The sequence below is a fragment of the Hippoglossus hippoglossus genome, chromosome 7 (genome assembly GCF_009819705.1).
Source record: "Hippoglossus hippoglossus isolate fHipHip1 chromosome 7, fHipHip1.pri, whole genome shotgun sequence".
In the NCBI taxonomy this organism is placed as follows: Eukaryota; Metazoa; Chordata; class Actinopteri; order Pleuronectiformes; family Pleuronectidae; genus Hippoglossus; species Hippoglossus hippoglossus.
The window spans coordinates 9138389-9159385 of NC_047157.1; the positions used below are offsets into that span (position 1 = coordinate 9138389).

At 41.4% G+C, this 20997-nt stretch overlaps 2 protein-coding genes across 2 annotated transcripts; one reads left to right on the plus strand and one right to left on the minus strand.

The window, feature by feature from the left end:
- Positions 1 to 1861: 1861 nt before the first annotated feature.
- On the minus strand, positions 1862 to 8618 carry casp9 (caspase 9, apoptosis-related cysteine peptidase). Its single transcript, XM_034590535.1, has 11 exons — positions 8486 to 8618; positions 6814 to 6970; positions 5428 to 5635; positions 4641 to 4724; positions 4499 to 4560; positions 4220 to 4396; positions 4048 to 4137; positions 3075 to 3222; positions 2752 to 2940; positions 2544 to 2653; positions 1862 to 2422 (listed from the first exon to the last, which is right to left on the minus strand). The coding sequence occupies exons 2-11, from the start codon at positions 6943 to 6945 to the stop codon at positions 2318 to 2320; spliced, it is 1305 nt and encodes a 434-aa protein (XP_034446426.1). The 5' UTR covers positions 6946 to 6970; positions 8486 to 8618; the 3' UTR covers positions 1862 to 2317.
- dnajc16 (DnaJ (Hsp40) homolog, subfamily C, member 16) lies at positions 8546 to 17012 on the plus strand. The gene is made up of 15 exons (XM_034590530.1): positions 8546 to 8722; positions 9051 to 9227; positions 9311 to 9377; positions 9986 to 10310; positions 10418 to 10602; positions 11524 to 11628; positions 11722 to 11880; positions 12013 to 12143; positions 12417 to 12600; positions 13322 to 13501; positions 13610 to 13686; positions 14224 to 14304; positions 14476 to 14562; positions 14642 to 14812; positions 15485 to 17012. Exons 2-15 carry the CDS (start codon positions 9061 to 9063, stop codon positions 15930 to 15932), a joined length of 2367 nt encoding a protein of 788 aa, XP_034446421.1. The 5' UTR covers positions 8546 to 8722; positions 9051 to 9060; the 3' UTR covers positions 15933 to 17012.
- The last annotated feature ends 3985 nt before the right edge of the window (positions 17013 to 20997 follow it).

The window sequence follows — 20997 nt, forward strand, 5'->3', positions numbered from 1 at the left end:
GCGAATCAGTAGGTGGCGCTATGACCCTGAGTTAATGTTGACACATAGAGCTGTTCAGGCTTGGACTCTGATCATGAGACAGAATTTTGGTGGCGATAGGACAATGCACACTGGAGTTATGACAACATCGTCTCCTTTGGCGAATAATGAACCTTCGCCGCACCTCAATGTTTATACAGTTTGAGGAAATGTCACAATTCTGACCATGTTCTTATAGCTTGTCTGACCTCATTTGAGCTGTACATTGTAAAGCAGCCAGAACCAGTGCATCAAAGTATATGTCACTTTCTGTCGCTGTGACAATGAGTCAATATTGACATATGGATCTCATCAGGGCGGGACTGTGATTATGTAAAAGAGTTTTGAATCTGATTGGACACTGCAGAAAGGAGTTATCACAAATCCCTCTTTTTTGGCGAATCATCAGAATTTGAGGCCACGCCACGGTCACACCGTGTGACGTACACTAAAACAATCAAGGTAGTTTTAGTCTCAATGTTGTTGATATGACACTCACAGAATTTATAGTTGATCTGATGAAAGTTCTAGGAGGATTTCGTCAAAATACAACACATGTAAATGGTCAAAAATGGCCACTTATTTCAAAATGGCCGACTTCCTGTTTGGTGTAGCATATCAATCCAAGTGAGTTTTTTATTTGTTATGAAAAGACACGTCCCTACCGATTTTTGTACATGCCGGCCAATCGTGGTGCCGGGGCTGCACTTTAGGAGTAGATTGTCTAGTTTGGAGTAGATTGGACCATGTATGTCCGAGATACACAACCTTGTGTTTTGATGGTGTGTGATCAACTTTGACACCACGCCACGGTCACACCGTGTGACAAACGCAAAATTCGAGGTAGTTTATATCTCCATCTTGTTGAGATGACATTCACAGAATTTGAAGTTGATCTGATAACCCTAACCCTGGGACAAGTTCGTCAAAGTAAAAATGTGGAAAATGGCCAAAATGACCACTAAATCCAAAATGGTCGACTTCCTGTTGCCTTTTACACAATACATCTTGAGACTTTTTTGTGCGTCTGGTCATGATACACATGTGTACAGATTTTCACGAAGATCGGTGAAAGCTAACTTAGGGGCTTTTCCTTAGATGGCGCTGTTGGGTCATTTTGCCACGCCCATTTCAAATTACTCCAGAATACAAAATTGTTTTTGGGCTTTGAATTTCCTGCAAACTTTGGTGAGGATTTGAGCATGTCTAGGCCCTGAAAAAGCCCCCAAAGGAAACAATCCTTTCAAGTTCAATAGGGCCTCCCCCCCATAGGTGCTGGGGCCCTAATGAAACCATTTTTAATTCCATTAAGCCCCCTGGTGGTAGTCGAGGGAACCACAATACACAGAGGCTACTTAAACAGTATCTGTGAGATGCTGATTACTCTGTGACACACAAACACCCTCTGCTGGAGATCAGGATAAAGTGCAGTGAGTGAGTGCAGATCCCTTAGTCACAACTCAGAGGTAGCACATAAAATAACACAATTTGTGCTCATACAGAATGAAAACACAAACATAAAATTGTTGTTTTAAGAGTTGCCACTGCTGGTGAGCTGGATGTCTCGTCTCTAATGGTTCTACCCCCTGACAGTGTAGGAGCTGTGGAATCACATTGTATCCCACTTGTTTCTGTGCTCACTGTTTGCATAAATGACCAGACTCAGACATGAGGTATGCTGGTGAAACTGTCCGATGACTCATTCTGCCCCTGACCAGCTGCATGTGCTACATTAGCTGTATCTGTAGCCCAGTGTGTGTTGGATTATGGACAATGCAGCTGTAGAAAAACATACGTGTATAAATGAGCAACAGATTAACCAAAGAATATCAATCACTTCCACTCACAGCAGGGTCATTTACAGCCTCTATTTTGTCAGAAAAGTACAAAAAAAATTACACACAATCCCATTTGTTGACAAGATCCGTATAAAAGAGACAGAGCACAAACTGATCATCATGTTGATTGACTGCCACTTAAAAAACGGATGGCTGTTGTGTTGTGTTGATACGTCACCAAAGTAATAACAACTTTTTACATCATCTTCCGATGATCACACCTACGCCTGAGAGATTCATTTAGAAAAGTTGCCAGCGATTAAAAGCACAGAAAGCTGTGCCAATCAATAAAATCTAATACACACTAAGGCATTTCAGTAAAAGCACAATTTAGCAAATTCATACATCTTACGACTCTGCTGAGACATGATCCAAAAACATTACAGTCAAGATTTATGACACTGAAAAAGACAAATGTTGAACCTGAAGCTGAATGTGAGACAAGCTGAACTTTTCTTGGTCTATGTTTGGGTTTGAAAGTAGAGAAGTTTTCGGAGGAAGTTAAAGGAACCAGGCATTTGCTTGTAGAGCCCTTTTGCAGAGTTTTGAGAGACCTCGTTGTTCACCTGGAAATAAGCCACAGTTAACAATCAGTTGTGTTTATGTTTAAATGAACATGACTGAGGGGGTGTAATAGACCTGAAGTTCATTTATTGATAATAATATTAATAATTAATAGAAGCTCACCATCATCAACATTGTAACCAGGTCATCAGTAGCAGCATTTTCCTCAAGAACACGGTCCATTGTCTCAACATACCAGGATCCCAACTGGGGGTCTCTCCAAGAAACGTAACCTGTAAATGTCACATGGTCAAAAGGGCATTAGGGAGGACATACGTAGAAAATAAAAAGTGTATCTGTAGCTCTGACACAAACTTCGACAGAAACACACCAGGAAAAGTTGAGTAGGACACCAGGATGTCACACGGCGTGGGCAGAGTGGCTCTGGCGTCCGGTTCATCAGACATGCTCAGGGAGTCGCTGCTGGACGACATTGGAATGGCGTCTGTCTGGTCATCTGCTCCCCCGAAGGATGGCTCAAATTCGTCGGGGGACACCTCAAAGCCTGTGTCTTTTTCACCTCAGAGACAAAAGCATTTCCCCTGTGAGACCACTCAAAGTGCATGTATACGCTCTAATTGTGGTAAAATGGACAACACATCTTACACACGACCTATGACTGGTCCATTCAACAGTTTATTCAGTGTTAGCTACCTCCTCCACACGCCTGGATGAAGAACAGTTTGGGTTTGCCTTGTAAAGAAGGGCAATTCTGGCCGTTGAGGTAGTTTGTGATAAGTTGAACTGGGACATACTGTCCGTCCACACCATACACCGCACCAGGGAAGCGGTTGTGACTCACCTATAAGTATAAATATGAGCACACATCAGGTCCCAAATGTCATCTAGATCTGAACTTGTGTAGGTCAAAGAAAACAGAAGCCAGCCACGTTAATCAATCCTTAATTGTTCACATTACTTTTTTTGCAGTAGGCATTTTGTTATTTTTTTACTGGGGATGGTCTTTTACCAAACGTGGCGTGAAAATTACTTGGGAGTTTATCTCTGGTGCAGTCGAAAACGCTATGCTTCTTGTGTGAACGTGCAAATCGAAAGCGGTATCTTCCGAGTTTAAGCTGGATCCTTCCTAACTGCGGAAGACGATAAAATCGTTATGGATGTTTTAACGGCTACTGACGCGGGTAGGATTTCTCCTGGAGCGACTGATCATCAATCTGACAGGTTGTCAGTGTGTTTGAGTGGGAGAGAGAGAGAGAGAGAGAGAGAGAGAGAGAGAGAGAGAGAGAGGGAGAGTGAGTCAAAAAGCACTGTCCTCTTTTTTCAATTCCATACCATTTCTATCATTTCTGCGGATCCAACAATTTAGATAGCAGCTCTGAATATAGGATGTTCACCTTCACACACAAAATCTCTATCTGTACACACAGCCCTCTGTCTCTCATAGGGGATGGAGGGGGTGGCAAATCCACAGGGTATATGGGGTTTTATTTTTTTGGGTCATTTCGGTTTTATAAGATGATTAACTTCCCACCTCGTCCCCCAGCAAATTACCTACCGACTGTTTCGAGAGTAATCTGAGGGTGATGCAACAACTTTTATCATAAATTGTTCTTTATTATAAATCAACAACGATTACTCTGGTGGTAAAAGTCATCACAGGTCTTACCTCAGTCCCATGGGACAGCATGATAACCACACAGCAGTCAGAGCGTGAGTGGTCTTTCTTGGACAAAGCTGACAGCTCATGCTTGATTTGCTGAAATGCGAAGAGGACTGTCAGCGACACAAAGGTTTCACATGTGGTTTCATGCACAGAGGCAGAGGCACATAATTCTCACTCTTTGTTTCAGGTTGGTCTTGACTTCCACGATGAAGTTGAGCGTCTTGAATCTTCTCTCCAGCTTGTCGCAGTCGATGTTGGAGCCTCTACGATTGCTCAGCTCGCTCTGAAGGTCAAACTCCACGTTGTTTATGATGAGGCAGTGTCCACATGGGCTGGCGTCCATTTTGTAGCCCTGGCGTGTGGAGTAAAAGGAAAAGGGAAGTTTCTACAGATTGTACAGCGGTGTTTGTCTTTCTGTTGTTTGGAAAGTGCACAACAGATAAATGGTGCTTACCTGAATACTGTCCCGTCGTGTTCTGCCCTGTGGCCTTGGTCTTAAGCTCTCCCTTTCAGGTGCTGTGACATGAGCATTGATACGTGTTAAACGTGAAGGAACTCAGATTGTTAACAATATGTGATTTAAATGCATATCTTACATGGACTGGGAGTAGTACTGGGTCGAGGAATGGGCCTGACAGGGTCATCATCTCTTCTCTGCTTATCGACATCCATCGGGGAAGCTAAACAAAGAGCACGTGTGTGAGCAACATGAGAGACTGCAAGTGTTCAAATTACTGGAGTTACTGTAATCAGACGATCAGACTAGCTTAAAGACACTCAAGGGAAAAAATTAGGGGAGGAAGAACCTTTTTCCTTTTGCATTACAAGAAAAATGCAGAGAATAAATTCAAAAAGTCAAGAAAAGTTTAACTTTATCAGAGGAAGATATTTTATGTACTTTGAAAAAGAAGAATGAAGCTGAAATGTTGGGAGTAGTCGTACTAAATCTGAGTACGTTTTGTATTTGGGTATTTTGTGAATAAAGTTGAAATGTTGAGAGTAAAGTAAACTCTTCTGGTCAATCAGTTCCACTTAGAGGAGCAACTGACGGACATGTGACCTGTCACTGTTCCTCTTTCCAGGCTTGTGTGGTTTCTCCTTCTAATAGAAAGTTTCCAACACAATCTCATCAAGGTCCTGATACTAATTACCACACAGTGTTTATGCACTAAAAGAGAAAGACAAGGCATTTTGATGAAGTAGTCCAATGTGCTAATTATGGTAGTTTGATATATTCTTTTTTTGTTTTGTTTTGTTTTAATTATTTGACTTATTCTTGACATTTAAAATTTATTGTAGGAGTACAAAATGGGAAATTAAATCTTCCTCCCTAGTGCTCGCCGTAGTCGTGACATGAACAATTGTGAGTGTAGATTCACTTACTGATTGGGAGAGGTCGGACCACAGGGCGGACCTCAGTGGGTGTAGCAGGCTGTAGATGAACTGCTGGGACTCCATTCTGCAGGAGCTCTGCCAGACTCTGCTGACCCGTCTCCTGGAGACACTGCAGGAATAACGGAAAGGCTCGACTGCCGCGGGTCTCTAAGTCCCGGACCAACTGCCTGGCCTGGTCACGTCTGGTCCCAGAGCTCTGAAAGAAGAACAGATTGCTTAGATATACTATATATATATACACTCACATGAACTACTATTACTGGCAATACTGCTATTACAATTGTCATTACTGCTCCCTCCATCTCTGTCGGACATTTTCTTTTGTAAAGATACTTTAAACCATGACACACCTCTCTATTTATATTAGACTACGTCTTATCTCATGAATTTCGTAAATATTATTATTTTGTTGATGTGCTCTGTTACTCGCGGGGAGTCCTGGGAGAGGGATCCCTCACTTGGGGCTCTAAGTGAGGGATTTAAAAGGGTTTATTGTTAGTGTTTTGGTCATTCTTGCTAAGGATTAAGGGCAGAGGATGTCACACCTTGTTAAGCTCAATAAGGCATACTGTGATTTGTGAATATGGGCTATACAATTTATTGATTGTTGTTAAATGAGATTTGTTTATTTACTGTGGTGTATGAATAGGACATTTGTCTGGTATTTTGTAAAAAAAACAGTAACACAATATCTCATGATAGTATGTAACGAGCAAAATGTTGTTTATATATTTTACTGTCGATGACATGTTGCAATATATTTTTATACCTGTATTCTCTACTCACTGAGCACTTTAATAGGAACACCTGCACACCCACGTATTGACGTAATTATCTAATCAGCCAAGCATTAGGCAGCAGAGCGATGCAGAAAATCCTTCAGTGACTGTGACATGACTGCTGGTGTCAGAGTATTTCTGAACCTGCTGAAAAACTTGTCCAGTGAGCTGCAGCTCCTCTGAGGACATAAACACCTTGTTTGTATTTCTTCCTACTGTAACGTGAGGGTTTGGTGTGGGGGAGTTGGATCACTCTTAACGTGAAGGAACAACAGGATGGAGACAGATCGCTTCCTGAGCAGCACTTTACTGTTCTCCACACTGGTCATCACGTCACCAACACACACTTCCTGGTTCTCACTCTCATGTGACTCAACTGACCAATAAAAAGCCTGAAAGGCCTCAGACTGAGGTCAATGTGAAAGAAGTACAGAGGCAGATTCAACACATCATTACTCCTGTTCTTGTGAAACATTTAAATGTATAAATATGTAAATACTGAATGTGTAAACATGAATATGTCAATAATTTAACTGTAAACCTTTTGAACACATTTTAGTAAATGAACATAAACACATATATGAACTTACGCTACCTTAATCTCATCGATCATGTCTTGCGTGAAAACTGCTGTTTCGAGCAGGCCATCGTAGAGCTTGGATGGGTCCAGCTCCCTCACCAGACCGACCCTGTTCCGCTGAAGAATCTTCTTGTGTTTTTCTTCCATCCTCCACCCGACAACAACACAGCACCTGAGTGAATGGAGACCGAGAGGCTGCCACAGAAACTCACTGACAACGTGACTGTAGCGGAGTCAGTCAGTATCGTGGAGTAGAAGCGTTCACCGAATTCTTTAGAAAAATGAAAAATATATATACGTGTTTTTCGTGTACAACTGTTAGAAGTTGTGACTCTTCCTGTGCTCGGTTGCTTTCGCTATTTCCTTGTTTACATCATCGCTGCCTGGGATTGGTCCATTGAGCGATTGTGCGTTCACGTGTTGTCAGAATAATCGGAAGAACATCTTCCCGACTGTATTTATTTATTAATTGTTTGATGATTTTTTTAACTTATCTGTTTTTGTTATTCGACTGATGTTTAATTGAATTTGATTTACATTTAAATTATTGTTAAAATGATTGATTTTGCATTGTAAGATTAGACTGTATTGTCTGTTCATGGCTGATTGTTTACATATTCTGTTTGTTTTGTATATTAAATACATAAATAAATACCTAAATGAATAAATAAATATATAAACATGAACGCCACCTCAAGTTGGAACAACTACTTTCAAAGTCTCCAAAAATGTTGGTCCACGAGTTGCCAGAAAAACATCACCTATAAAACAATTGATATTATTTTACAATCAGCATTAAATAGTAGCTTCTTCTTTGTCTTTTGTCTCTCTCAAACTGTACATCCATCTCTCCCAAGCACCTAACATTACACTTTTTAGCCAGTACAGATGTCTTTTAGGATTAACGTGAATATGTTAAAATTATTTGTACGCGTATGCACTACTATACTCCACCAATATTAATGTGTCAAACACTATAAATAACACATGAATACAACACATTTGTTTACAGCCTCCACGTTTTTTATGGCTGTTTTTACCACATTCCGACTTCAAAGCACATGAAGATTCGAGATTCAAGATTCACAACTCAGTTGTTTGGAGTTTGTCTCAGTGTGTCCACAACAAAACATAACAAGAAAAGAAACAAAACACAAAACCCCCTCCCCATAAAAATATAACATACATCTGTGGATGTAAAATACAGAATAAATACAGAATCAAAAAGTAAAAACTAGTGCAAATTGAATAGGATGCTAAAAAAACCACTAAAATACAAATATACAATAAGATTCAGTGGTAGTTTTTGATTTGCGTTTGGAAAGTGTTGATGCAGGATTGAGGAGCCATTTAGTGATTAGATGGTTCTGCAGTAAGTGCTGTTGAGGACAAGTCTTAGTTATGATGGTCTTTTCCCTGAGGGGAGAGTTATTATATATTATAGCAGGGGCTGGCAGAGTCCGGCAGTATGTTTATGAACACATCCAAATCAGAACAGCGAACTTCCCGAGGAGCGCGTGAACGCACCGAAATTAAGAAGAGCAAAAACAAATCCCCAAATAAAGAACACCATTTTTTTTAAATTAAACTGCTACACGAAGAACCTGCAAATATTTACTCACACTAAAAAAAACGCGTCTCGATGATCGTCAAACCGAAAACATACAAATGAACCAAATATCCTGACTTTCCCAAAATGAGTGTGTAGGCTGTGGCGCCTCCTCCCTCCTCTTCCCACCCGCTCCGCAGCAGCAGCAGCAGCGGCGGCGGCAGGTTGTGGTGGTCAGGCGGCCCCGCAGGCAGGAACCGTGGGATGCTGCTGAGCGAACACACCCTGTCGTTGTCTTCCGTCACATCAGCGTTCTTAACAAGCGGGGATCAAACCATCAGCAAATATGTGGCGTAGCAGCGGCTGATCGCTGAGGTGACTGTGAACATGAAGCTGTTGCATTGTTGGGACAAGTGACCGGTGAAGCAGCGCAACTAACCCCGGTGGAGAAAAGACAGGAAGCAGCGGGGGCGGTTTAACCCTCGAGGGATAATAATAATAACAATGTCTCAGTAACATGTCGTGATGTCTGCAGCTAGCTGACTTGTATCACGTAGCCTGCCTAGCTTCTGGTTAGCATGCTACCCTTTAAATCTCAGCATCTTCAGCTAATCTCGTTGTCGTGATCTTGCATCATTTTTGCTTGACAGACAGTTAACATGGTGGTTTTCGTCACGCTGACAGCTGTTCTCACGTGTTACAGGTAATCTGTGATGCCGGGGTCAAAGATGTCTCTGCTGCTGGCTGTGGTGCTGCTCCTGTCAGTGCTGCTGCTGACAGGGGCCACCCCTGAGATGGACCCTTACAAAATCCTGGGGGTGACCCGCAGTGCCAGCCAGGCTGAGATCAAGAAGGTTTACAAGCGTCTGGCTAAAGAATGGTAACTACACATTCACACGAGGCGAAACCTGTTCTCATAAAACCACTTTCAGAGTTTAATCTAACGAACTTCTTCTTCTCAAGGCATCCTGACAAAAACAAAAATCCAGGTGCTGAGGACATGTTCATCAAGATTACTAAATCTTATGAGGTTAGTCACAGTTTTAAACAGTGATCTGTCAACTGTATGTGAATGTCTGAAATGATAAAAGATAGTAACACACAAGCTGTGTCTCAATTAGAGGGCTGCATCCTGCGGAGGCTGCATTTGAGGACCGACACGGTTAGGCTATCCCATTTCGAAGGCTCCTTCAAAAATGTATCCTTCCGTCGCAGAGAAACGAAGCCCCAATGGGTGGATCCTTCCCGGCCCAACCGATCCCAGGATTCATTGAGCTTCAGTGACAAACCATTTTACAAATAGGTAATGGCCTCAGCAAGCGGCAGACAACCAGTGCTTGAGTATCGTGCTTTGACTCAACTGAACAGATAACGGTATCAAGGGGCATTCAAATTTTCTCGTCATGTCCAACTTAAGCTCTGTCGCTTGGCAGCAGCAACAAGGTCGGGACGAGCTGGTGAAAGCCTCTGTCGACCAGACCTTCTCTTTTTGGTTCACCCTTCGCAGTCTACGTCCATGGTCTGTGTGGGCCGGGTAGACTGCATCCTTCTAAGAATGCAGCCCCTGAATTGAGACACAGCTACAGTATGACTTCAGGATGTTGTTTCATATCCATGTTTGTCGTGCCCAACATTTAGATCTTATCCAGCGAAGAAAAACGTGCAAATTATGACCGTTACGGGCAGACCGATGACACCCAGCCATATGGCAGCGGTCGCTACAGCCATCGCCACGACAACTTTTACTTTGACGAGTCCTTCTTCAACTTCCCCTTCAACAGCAAGAACCACAGAGAGTTTGCTGACAGCAAGTACACGCTGAATTTTAACCAGTACATCAACGACGTGGTGCCTGACAGCTACAAGAGACCGTACCTGATAAAGATCACCTCTGACTGGTGCTTCAGCTGCATCCACATCGAGCCCGTGTGGAAAGAGGTGGTGCAGGAGATGGAGACTCTAGGTTTGCATTAAACATACAACGTGCAAAAATTACCCAGCAGCCCTGCACTCTATGACATTGATTGGGGCGAGTTGAAAAGGTTGTTTGTCGATATACTGTCTTTGCAGGTGTTGGAATTGGTGTGGTGGATGTTGGCTATGAGAGGCGGTTAGCCAATTACCTCGGTGCTCATCGCACCCCGTCAATACTTGGAGTCATCAATGGAAAAGTAACGTTTTTCCATTACGCTGTTGCAAAGGAGCATCTGAGGCAGTTTGTGGAGGACCTTCTTCCTCAGAGACTTGTTGAGCGGGTAAAATATTTTTTATTTTTTTCCACTGAGGATCAAAATATTAGGTCAGTGTTGGTGATGTAACAAGACTGATTCTTCACATTTATTTAAAATATTATATAAAGTCACCAATAGTCATTAATGCAGGTCTACATTATCATCCATGAAATATGGAATAAATAATGTTGAAAAAACATCCATCCAAATAAATACACAGACTTTGCTATCTTTCTATCCCTGCTTCACTTAGCATTACAAAGTTTATCAAAGTTTGACTCTTCTAACCTTTGCATGGGATGACTTGTTGCTTCCTTGTGGTTGTATCTGTCAAATGGACCCTGATGTGCATCCTGCCACATTGAATCAAAATTATCACTACAGATGAACCATAGACTTTATATACAGATGATTGACATGACTGCTCTCTAAAATGAAGCCAAAGTGTCTCGATTGCCCCCTAGTGGCTGAGTGCAGTATAAGTCATAAACCTCACCTCTATGTTAGTTGAGTTTTCTGTCAAATACATTTTTCTCAAAGAGGATTTCTGTCCTTTTAGGTAGTTCTTATCTCACTGTTGTATGACCAAGGGCTAATTCCAGTAAGTTTGGTGATAATAAGTTATTTGATGCTATAAAAATGGCTGAAGCTTCATGATTGACAGCTGAGATGGATTGGCAAGACCTGAATACTGTGGCTCCATCCCCTGATCGCTCGTACGCTGACTCTGGCTATCCGGGATATTTTGGCTTCATTTATGGATACTGGGAGAAATTGGAGATGCGTCCATCTTTATATACAGTCTATGATTGTTATTAACATTTTACTGTATGTGCAGCATATCACAGAATGGAGGAAACTGCTTTATTTGCAGTATATACAGAGCGATATATTCCTTACACATCATCAAAAAGAATGAAACACGTTTCTTTTTTTATATTTCAGGTCACTGACAAGAACGACCTGCAGTTCTTGAACAGCTGGCACCAACTCAACAAGCCTCACGTGCTTCTGTTTGACCAAGTGCCTGCAGTTCCTCTTCTATACAAAGTAGGCTCTTATCTTGCAGTTTAAATGTACCTCAGGTGCCACTGACTTAGTAAACTGCTTTACTGAAACCATGTTGATAATTTATCTCCACAGCTGACGGCATTTGCTTATAAGGACTACTTGCAGTTTGGCTATGTGGACCAGGGCCTTTCAGAGACTGCCGATCTGCAGAAACAGTTCAACATCAACACTTATGCTCCAACCATGCTGGTCTTCAAGGAGAGCACTGAGAAGCCTGCTGACATTATACAGGTAAATCACAGCAAAATGTAGCCTGAGGAAGCAAAGTAGCTCCACTTTTCTTTTGATTTGATCAACTGTTAAATACTTGTTTTCATCAAAATACCACCTCACTCTGTTTATGTATATTTTTCTTCTCTGCAGGCCAAAGGAATGAAAAAGCAAATTATTGACGAGTTCATGTCAAACAACAAATTCCTCCTCGCACCAAGGCTGGTCAATCAGAAGCTGTTCAATGAGCTCTGTCCTGTCAAACAGTTCCACAGACGCAGGAAGTAAGAGAACATAACATTTTCTAAAGCCCATTTTCCGCTGGTCAAAAACATCTGGCTTTTATCTACAAAGGGAATGTACTAAATCGGCTAGATACATGTTTTAATCAGCTCATGCTTGATTGAAGGAAAAGAAAAAAACAGAACTCCTCCTGCGTATACCCACAAATGTTTGTGTAAAATTAAACTAAATAGTTTTTGTCGTAATTTCCGAATGTCATTTTAGTGATTTCAAGCTATGCAGTTTGTATTTACCTTTATCCGTCCTCTCCTCAGATACTGTGTCCTGCTGATCACACGTGATGAAGAGACCTTTACTTTCGGGAACCAGGCGTTCCTCTTATTTGCCTCCACCAATACCAAGGAAGTTGTTAGGTTTGCGTACGTGTACCAGCAGCTACAGCAGCCACTGTGTGACATCCTTATGCAGAACAAGGACGGTGCACAGTCACCACCGCAGGTAAACCCATGTGCAACTTTCGCTTTCACTATAAATCTATATTTGAGAGTTTAGGATATAAAATGTATGAAATACATTTGTTTTAAAGCAACTTTTTCACCTTAAAATAGCTGCTCCAAAGTGAATTTGATGCTTCACTGACTTTGAATAGGGAGAGTGGTGCTGCTTTAATTCCCACTACCTCACATCTGTTCTTGCTCTATGTGTAACCTTGCTAATGAGTATAATCTGTGAGAACTGTGTAACTGATAGTCGCAGCTTAAATTTCCAGAACCAGGCCCAGTAAGTTTAAGAGTATTGCAGAACTTTGGATCAGATAACAAGACTTAGAAGTGATTAAAACCAGCGTTTATCTCCGATATTCAGTGAGGATTTTAAAATATCTGGAATTCTAAACAGAGTTTGGTGAATTAGTTACAGCTGTAGCTCTTCTGGTTCAGGAAGCCGGGGATCATGAGAAATTTCCACCATTAGGTTGTTTGGACACTGAGCCCAACAGAATGAATCACCATGTGTGGCTGCGGAGGGCGCTGTTGCTCAGTAAAAGTTACATGGTGTTGCTTTAACATGCAACAGAATAATGCATTGGTGCTAAGCTGCTTTCAGCAATGATTTCAAGGGTTATGCCTCACAGAGCAGAACAAACAGCTGTGAACAATTCACTATTCATAGCGTGACTTGTGTTGCATTTCTAAAGGCTGTCTGTTGTTTGTGTGTGCAGGTGGTGATCCTGGAGAGGCGTAATGCTGCAGGGAAGGCCTTCTTCAAGCCTGTGACCGCCTGGAACGGCAGTGAAGAAGATAAGCAGTCTCTTCTGGAAGAGCTGGAGCGGCTTCAGAAGGACCCGTCCATCCTCGTCCACGACGCCATTCTGCCTGACCTCAACAACGAGTTTGCCTCTGTACGTTCTCTCTGAGGCTGAATGTTGTTCGACTGTGCAACAAGCTCTGTTTGCCAAACGTCTGCCACCACCAGTGCTGTTACTAAATGTTGTTTTCTCACTCTATAGATGTTCGTAATCCGATGGATCTATGCATGTTACGATTACCTGTCCGAGGTCATGGATGATATTCTGCATAACAACTGGTGGGTAGAAATCTCTTTAAGCCGGCATACACTGTGCCATTAGAGCCAGTTTCTCAATTTCTGAGTTGTGCGACTCATTTTAGAGTCTGACCAAATTTCTGTTTTGTCAGGGGGGGTGCTGTGACGCTTTGACTAACTTCCCGTGGCAAATAACGATCTAACTGTACTTTGCACAATCCAGTCTCTTCTGTTTACTTACAATGTATTGCACAGTCCCTCCCCTGGTGCTTATAGTATTTTTCTTATATTTTATACTTTTTATACAAATACACCACAGCAAATTCCTTGTGTGTGTAAACCTGCTGGGCAATAAAACACGATTCTGAGTGATCAGATGCTCCTGACCGCCTGTCAAACAGTTAGATGGATCTCTGACATGTCAGCAACAACATTTCTAAAGTTGCAAACTGTATGAATAAAATGATCCGGAATTTCGCATGGCACTACATCAGTATTTAAATGTTATGGAAGAACAGAAATAAATACACAAATATTCTATAGATAAAAGTATGCGTTGACATCTGTGATGACTTGCAGGCGTGAGATGATGCCTCTCCTGTCCCTCATCTTCTCTGCCTTGTTCATCTTGTTTGGAACCGTGGTCATCCAGGCCTTCAGGTTTGTTCATGCACCACACAAGTTTCACTAGATCGCCAAAACTGTAAGTACAGGAACAGCATCTTCTCCTGGGATTCAAGCCAAAGCAAACAAATGATGCTATTAATTTTACTTTGCTACGCCTACGCATGCCCCTCAGGAAGAACGTTTTGTGTGTGTGTGTATTTTCAGTGACTCCAGTGAAGATAAACAGACCAAACCAAAGACAAAAGATGGAACAAAAGCAGAAAATGGGTCACCAGAGACTGCTACTTCAAGGCAAGAATACATTTAGAATTTTCACACTTTATTTTGGCTGCAGGGTTTTTAAGTTTGTTGTTTTTGCTGTTGGTTTTAGTCGACCCCCTAAGAAGAATTTTGTGGAGGTGACGGAGCTGACAGACATCACTTACATGAGCAACCTGGTGAAGCTGAGGCCCGGACACATGAACGTCGTGCTGGTGCTCACCGACGCCTCCAAGAACATCCTACTCAGCAAGTTTGCCAAAGAGGTCTACTCCTTCACAGGGTGAGTTCAGCTTTCTTTTCCGTGAACAAACTAGTGCAGGGGCCCATTCTAAACATGCCTGTTTGGAATGGGAGGTTTGTTTGGCTTGTGGTTAATGCTGGTTGTAGCTTTTCTTTCTGAAATCGTAAAAGTAGCCTGAGGTCCTCAGTGAAAGCCCCGAGAGTCATTCCACAGTCCTGGCTGAGGACCAAAGGTGATCTGGCCTTTTCCGTCAGCTCCCACTCTTTGGAACAAGCTTCCTGAGGAGATCTGTCTATTTTCATTTCTTTTATCTGCTGTCTATTGTTTGCCTTTATTTTTGTCATTTTTAACTTGTTAAGCATCTTGAAACTGTGTTTTTAAAGGTATTGTGAAAATAACATTTATTATTATTACTTACATTGATGAGTCCCAGCAGCTGCTGCTCCAGAGTGCTGATGGCCTGTTTATTTAATTTGTATTGATATTCAACCTTTGAGTTGTTCAAATTAAACACCCCTCTTTCTTGAGCCCTTAACAATACATACAGTACCTACAAAAAATACATGCCTAGTGTGAAGCTGATAAAAGGAACGGTGCTCGAGATGTGAGTCTCAGGCAGACAGATGTTTGATGTTAGTGGAATTATTAGATAGATTTATTGTTTGTGTCGATTCAACTGGAGATTCATTCATTCTTTCAACTCTCTCCTAGGAGCCTGACGCTGCATTTCTCCTTCCTCAATATTGACAAGCACAGCGAGTGGATGAACATGCTGCTGGAATACGCCCACAACGCCATGCAGATGGATGCGGATGAGGACGACGGGGGCCACCACAAGATGGACTACACCGGCTACGTGCTGGCGCTCAACGGCCACAAAAAGTACCTTTGCCTGTTTAAGCCCGTCTACACCGGGGAAGACCTCGACAGTAAGTCATCTGAGGACGAAGGCGGCGCTTCGGGGGGGAGATCGAGGTCCAGGTCCCGTGATGACCACCCACCGCGCAAATCCAACAGATCCCGCAGCATATCCACGCTGCAGATCCACCACAAACTGGACCGCCTGGGGTTGTGGATGGAGAGGCTCATGGAAGGCACTTTGCCTCGCTACTACATCTCAGCCTGGCCTGGACTGGACAAGATCACCCCCTGTAAATAGAGGGAGGGAAATTGCAAAGCACTTGGTGTTTATTTACTGTGGCACGGAAAGGGTTCACCTTGTCTTCTGCTGAAATTAGGCTAGAGCTGCCTTTTTTGCAGTTGAGATATTTATAGTGAAATAGGTCTTTGAAATTGGGGGAAAATATTACAAACTTGGCTTTAGTGCAACTACTGTGGGACATGTCTATTCGCATACACCTCTTCCACTCATCGCATGCTGTTTTCAACTACTGCTAGTCTTACTTTAATCAGACAAATGCTGCTGCTGCGACAGCCTTGTAAACAGAAAACTAAATCACTGTGGCCACATGTCCTCTCCTGCCTTCATGACCTTTGACTGCAGGAGGCAGGTTAAATACCTTTGTCTTGATTGATGAAAACTGTGAATAGAGATGCATGTCTCTAAAACAAAATATCTTTGCCTTTTTATACATATCTGCCCACGTTTTATTCCCCTTAAATTATTCCCTGAATGCAGATTTGCTCATGCAATATAGCGTCCTGCTGTAATGACAATGCCTTTTTATCAGGACCTCAATGTTTTTCGTGGAGAAGAAATAAAATACTTGTCGGGGCTGTGGTTTAAAATGTTCTTCTGTAAAAAAAAAAAAAAACAAGAATTATTTAGCAGTCTCAGTTAGCCAGTAGCTGTATGTAGCAAACATGATACAAACAACTATTTCATGTTCTGAATGTTTTCCAAATGTTCCTTTTATTGACTGATAGAGTATCATCCCATCACCTTGAAGGTTACTGTTTGCTTGCTTGGATTATTCATTTGTTTTGTCCACATTAAATGTTAAAAGGATTACTCTAATTTTGTTGGTACAATGTTATGTAAATATACATTATCATGCTATATATAGGACTTGTATTTTACTTGAAAGATAAAGTTATCGTTTTACATGGATTTATAAAAACGTATCTTTTTTTTTTATGTTCTCTTGAATATTTTACTTTACAAATTAGTGTAAAAATATCCGCCATTGTCAGGATGTTTCAGTTGGTCTTCAATAGTGTGTTAATCCTCTTGTTGGTTGTAATAAAATGCTTTATGTTTGTTAATTAAAGTTCAAAACTATATGACGTGTTATCTTCCTTACCAGCTCATTCAGCCTGGTCATTCAGCATTTAATAAGTAATATCATGTTCTTTGTATCTGTGGTGTCACAGGGAGGAGACGCAACCAACAAAACAGAAATGAATACTGTAACTGTAACTCTCACGCTGATAGAAGACTATAAATCAAGACAAATGAGCCTTGAGTGAGGAAATGTGAATTTCTAATCTATAATGTGATCATTTTACTTAACCATTCAGGAATGAAGCTAAAATCTCCCATATAGTAATGCTCCTCCACTTATGATTGGTCAAGCGTGTGTATCGAAGGGACGTCAATATACAGAATCTCAGCTGTCAATCTTGATGTTTTTATAGCATCAAATAACTAAATAAAATAAAACTTACTGGAAACATGAACACTTGAACTAACATCAGTGTTATAAGAAGATACCGTCTGTGAGAAAATTTTGTTTAACATGGAGTTTTATTTTTAATTTTGGTCCTTGTCCCATCCACTAACATGAAGGAGGCAGGGTTTAGGGCCAATACTGCAGCCAGCCACCAGGTGGCGATCAAGACGTCATGTTGTCGCTCTTCATATACAGTCATTGTATTTATATAATTAAAGACTTGTGTTTAATATTCACATTCATATTTGGGAGGACTGTAAAGTGTCCCACTAAATGGATAATGTCTAGATATTTAATATATTTGATCTTTTATCACTACGATTTTTTATATTAGGTATTTATGATCATTTAAAAAAAAAGTATTCAAATTGTGTTTTGAAATAATCAGATCTCAAACACTTTGATTAATTGTGTCAAATGGTAGAAAATTGTATTAATTCCTTTCTGTTCTGAGGAAAGAACGGCACAATCCTGCTGTAATGTGCCTACCTGTTGACCTGCATGCCACCACAGCTCTCGACATCAGGCTTTACACATTGCATCGCAATAATTAACTTCCTATTAGTTTAGGAAAATTGCTTGTCAACATAAAACCACTTTTGATGAAGCCAGTTGTTTTATCCTTATCATACAAATACAAACAGCAAACCTTTCTTTCTCACCTGCTGTTCTTATTTTCACCACTAGATGGAGGCAGAAGATAGATGAACTTTGTTCCCAAATGCGGTCCAGTCACCATTGTCCACAGACTGAATAAAAAGATGGACGACATGACAGCTCTCAAAAGTGGAGTCAAATTGTCTCGATTGGCGGTTGGCTGCAGTAAAGGTCATAAACCCCACCTCCTCCATGTTAGTGGATGTGACATGGGTCAACCTAAAAAGTCAAAGCACACATTGGAAAAGATGTTTTCTGTCTTTTTAAGTAGTTCTTATCACAGTGGCATATCTGCCAAGGGTTCATCTTTCTGCTTAGTTTCACTAAAATTAGTTATCTGATGCTATAAAAATGAGGTAAAAGGTTGTGATTGACAGCTGAGACTGACTCACATTTGGTGGAGTGCGTGTGTCTGTGGGATCTGGAGCCCACGGGTCCATCCCCTGATGGCTACTGAGTGTGTTGTTAAGAGACAAGTTGATCCTCTTCACAATACAAGATGTTATTTCAAGCAAAACACAAAACTGCTCAATACCAATTAATCATTATACTATTAATTCTGTTTTTCTCATTTTATGGTCTTAAACAATGATTGGAACCTCTCATATGTGTGTACGAGAGATGCAAACTGCAGACTGTTGAGGAAGCTTCAGGCGAGCTCCAGCAGTGTCAGCAGCAGGTCTGGGATTTGGTATCATTATATATAGGCCATCTACTGTAACCAGCGGGGACAGTTTGGGAGAAAAACTTGTTATTCCAGATGAAGAAGGCCACATGAGACTCATTTTACTTCCAGGAGACAAATCAGTTGAGGCTGACAACACTGATGCAGAACGCCCGGGTTCAATCCCTGAGAGAAAACCCACAGAGCTTCAGTCACTTCCAAAAGCACAGTGATAAAACCTGAAGAATATGCAGTGATAATGAATGCAGCAGAGATGAAGTGTTTTGGTTTTAGATGCTACAAAAAATGACTGTGTGAGGGATTTAAAGAGAAAAAAGAAACATCTAAGGGAGATTCCTGTGTTTTGGGACATATTGAGTTAGATTAGAAGATCAATTCTATTCTCGGGTCTGTGCACTAAAGATAAAGCTGTACCACAGGCAACTGTTAAGCTTAATTTAACATAAGGAATGGAAACAGGGGCAAAACAGCTAGGCTGGCTGTGACTGTAAAGAAACGTTCTCCAAAAAGATGAACTACCTTTAAGAAACTGGGGATTTCTCATGATAGTTTTGCTGAAGAAAATAATGTAAACAAAAAGGGAATAGGCTGCAAATGCTATAATGCTGTTACCTTGTATAGAAACTATTAAAGCAATATTCTATCATCTGATTAGGATTCCCCATTTTGAGCAAAGAGGAGACATGTTTACTAAATGTAATTTCATGACTGAAATCTAATTTCAAGCAGAGGATGTTCCTACAACAAGTGCAAAACAACACACATTAAAGGAGAGCCGATATAAGGAATGTCCCTGGCCTCCGTACAAGTGGCACTGCGGCTGCAGCTCGCCTTCACATTCACCAAAGCACACCGCCGCCTTCCCAATTACTGGACTAAGGATAACTTGCAAGCACAGCAAGTTTCTATTATCGTCTTCTTTCCTCTTGGCAAAGCAGACTGGAAACCATGCACTCTATTATCCAGACTGGACGGCAATGAAAAGCACATCAGGGTGTTTTTTATTCACAGATAATTAGTCAAGTATGCTCATTGTTAAGGCAAATTTGCTGGTTGGTCCGCTGGGTTTCCTCCCTCCAGTCGTCCGTTGAGGCCTGGACGACAGTGTGTGTCGTGGTGGGGGCTTCCTCACCTCATTTACACTCACATTCCTGATGAGAGGTTGGACGACTGATTGTTTCAATGACTGGCATCAATGAAGTACTGCACCAAATATCAGATATCGGTCCTGAAAGCTCTCATAAAAGTCAGCATGGTTAGATTTATTCTAATAATAGATAATCTGGTTGGCAGAATAACTCAGCAAACCACTTAAAACATGATGTCAAAACAAAATTAAAATGGGTGCATGATGATGACATGATATTTGAACATTCTGAGCTTATAAGTCCTTTTTTAGATTTTTCAATTAAGAACCAACTCCAGACTGACTTAAAACAAGACCTTTCAACAGTTTTTTGCTAAATTCAATATATATATTTATATATAAAAACATACAGTATTTCTATGACAAAAAAAACAACACACTTTAGCATACTGTTGGTTATTGTTTGTTCGTGCTGTATTTAGATGGAAAACATTGAAAATACAGGATGCAGTTTCGGGGTCTCACAGTCACTCTATATGCTTATTGCAATGTTATTATGTAACATATTGTTATGTATATAAAGATGAACGACGCATCTCGGTTTCCTCCGACTATCCAGAAAATATCCTGTACAGGAACGATGCCATCTTGTGCCAATGACGTCATTCGGAGCCAGAGTAGTCGGGATCAGGATCAGTCTGAGCCATCAATCACAATGTTTCACCCCATTTTATAGAATCAAATAACTAATTAAAAGCAAACTGACTTTTTAGTTTGGCCCATGTCCCATCTGCTAACATGGAGGAGGCAGGGTTTATGCAGCCCGTTCTGTAATTTTCTGTCCCAACTCGTCTCAGCCTCAGAGAAAACTAACCGGGCCCGACCCGAACCTGAGGTTATCCCCTGATACAGGCTTGTGCAGTGTGACCTTCCCTGACTCAAACCCAAATATCATTTCAAATGTTCTTTTACGAACACGGCCCAAGCCGACAGGCTCAAGTCGGGTATTCCACCAGGATTTTTATGGGGCCACTTGGTGCACAGCTTTGCGAGGGCCAACATTGCTGGTGCTGTTGGTGGAGCACTTGCCACAATGGATGGCCTGTTCATTAATGATTCAAGGATCCATTGTACTACAATAAATTGTAGTAGTACATGAATA

Coding starts and splice junctions, on each gene's coding strand:
- casp9 (XM_034590535.1), bottom strand. CDS start 6,945: ATGGAAGAAAAACACAAGAAGATTCTTCAGCGGAACAGGGTCGGTCTG. Junction 4,397..4,498: donor CACGACGGGACAGTATTCAG/GTAAGCACCATT, acceptor TCCACACGCCAG/GGCTACAAAATGGACGCCAG. Junction 2,941..3,074: donor CATCCAGGCGTGTGGAGGAG/GTAGCTAACACT, acceptor TTTGTCTCTGAG/GTGAAAAAGACACAGGCTTT.
- dnajc16 (XM_034590530.1), top strand. CDS start 9,061: ATGCCGGGGTCAAAGATGTCTCTGCTGCTGGCTGTGGTGCTGCTCCTG. Junction 9,228..9,310: donor AAGCGTCTGGCTAAAGAATG/GTAACTACACAT, acceptor CTTCTTCTCAAG/GCATCCTGACAAAAACAAAA. Junction 11,629..11,721: donor CAGTTCCTCTTCTATACAAA/GTAGGCTCTTAT, acceptor TTATCTCCACAG/CTGACGGCATTTGCTTATAA.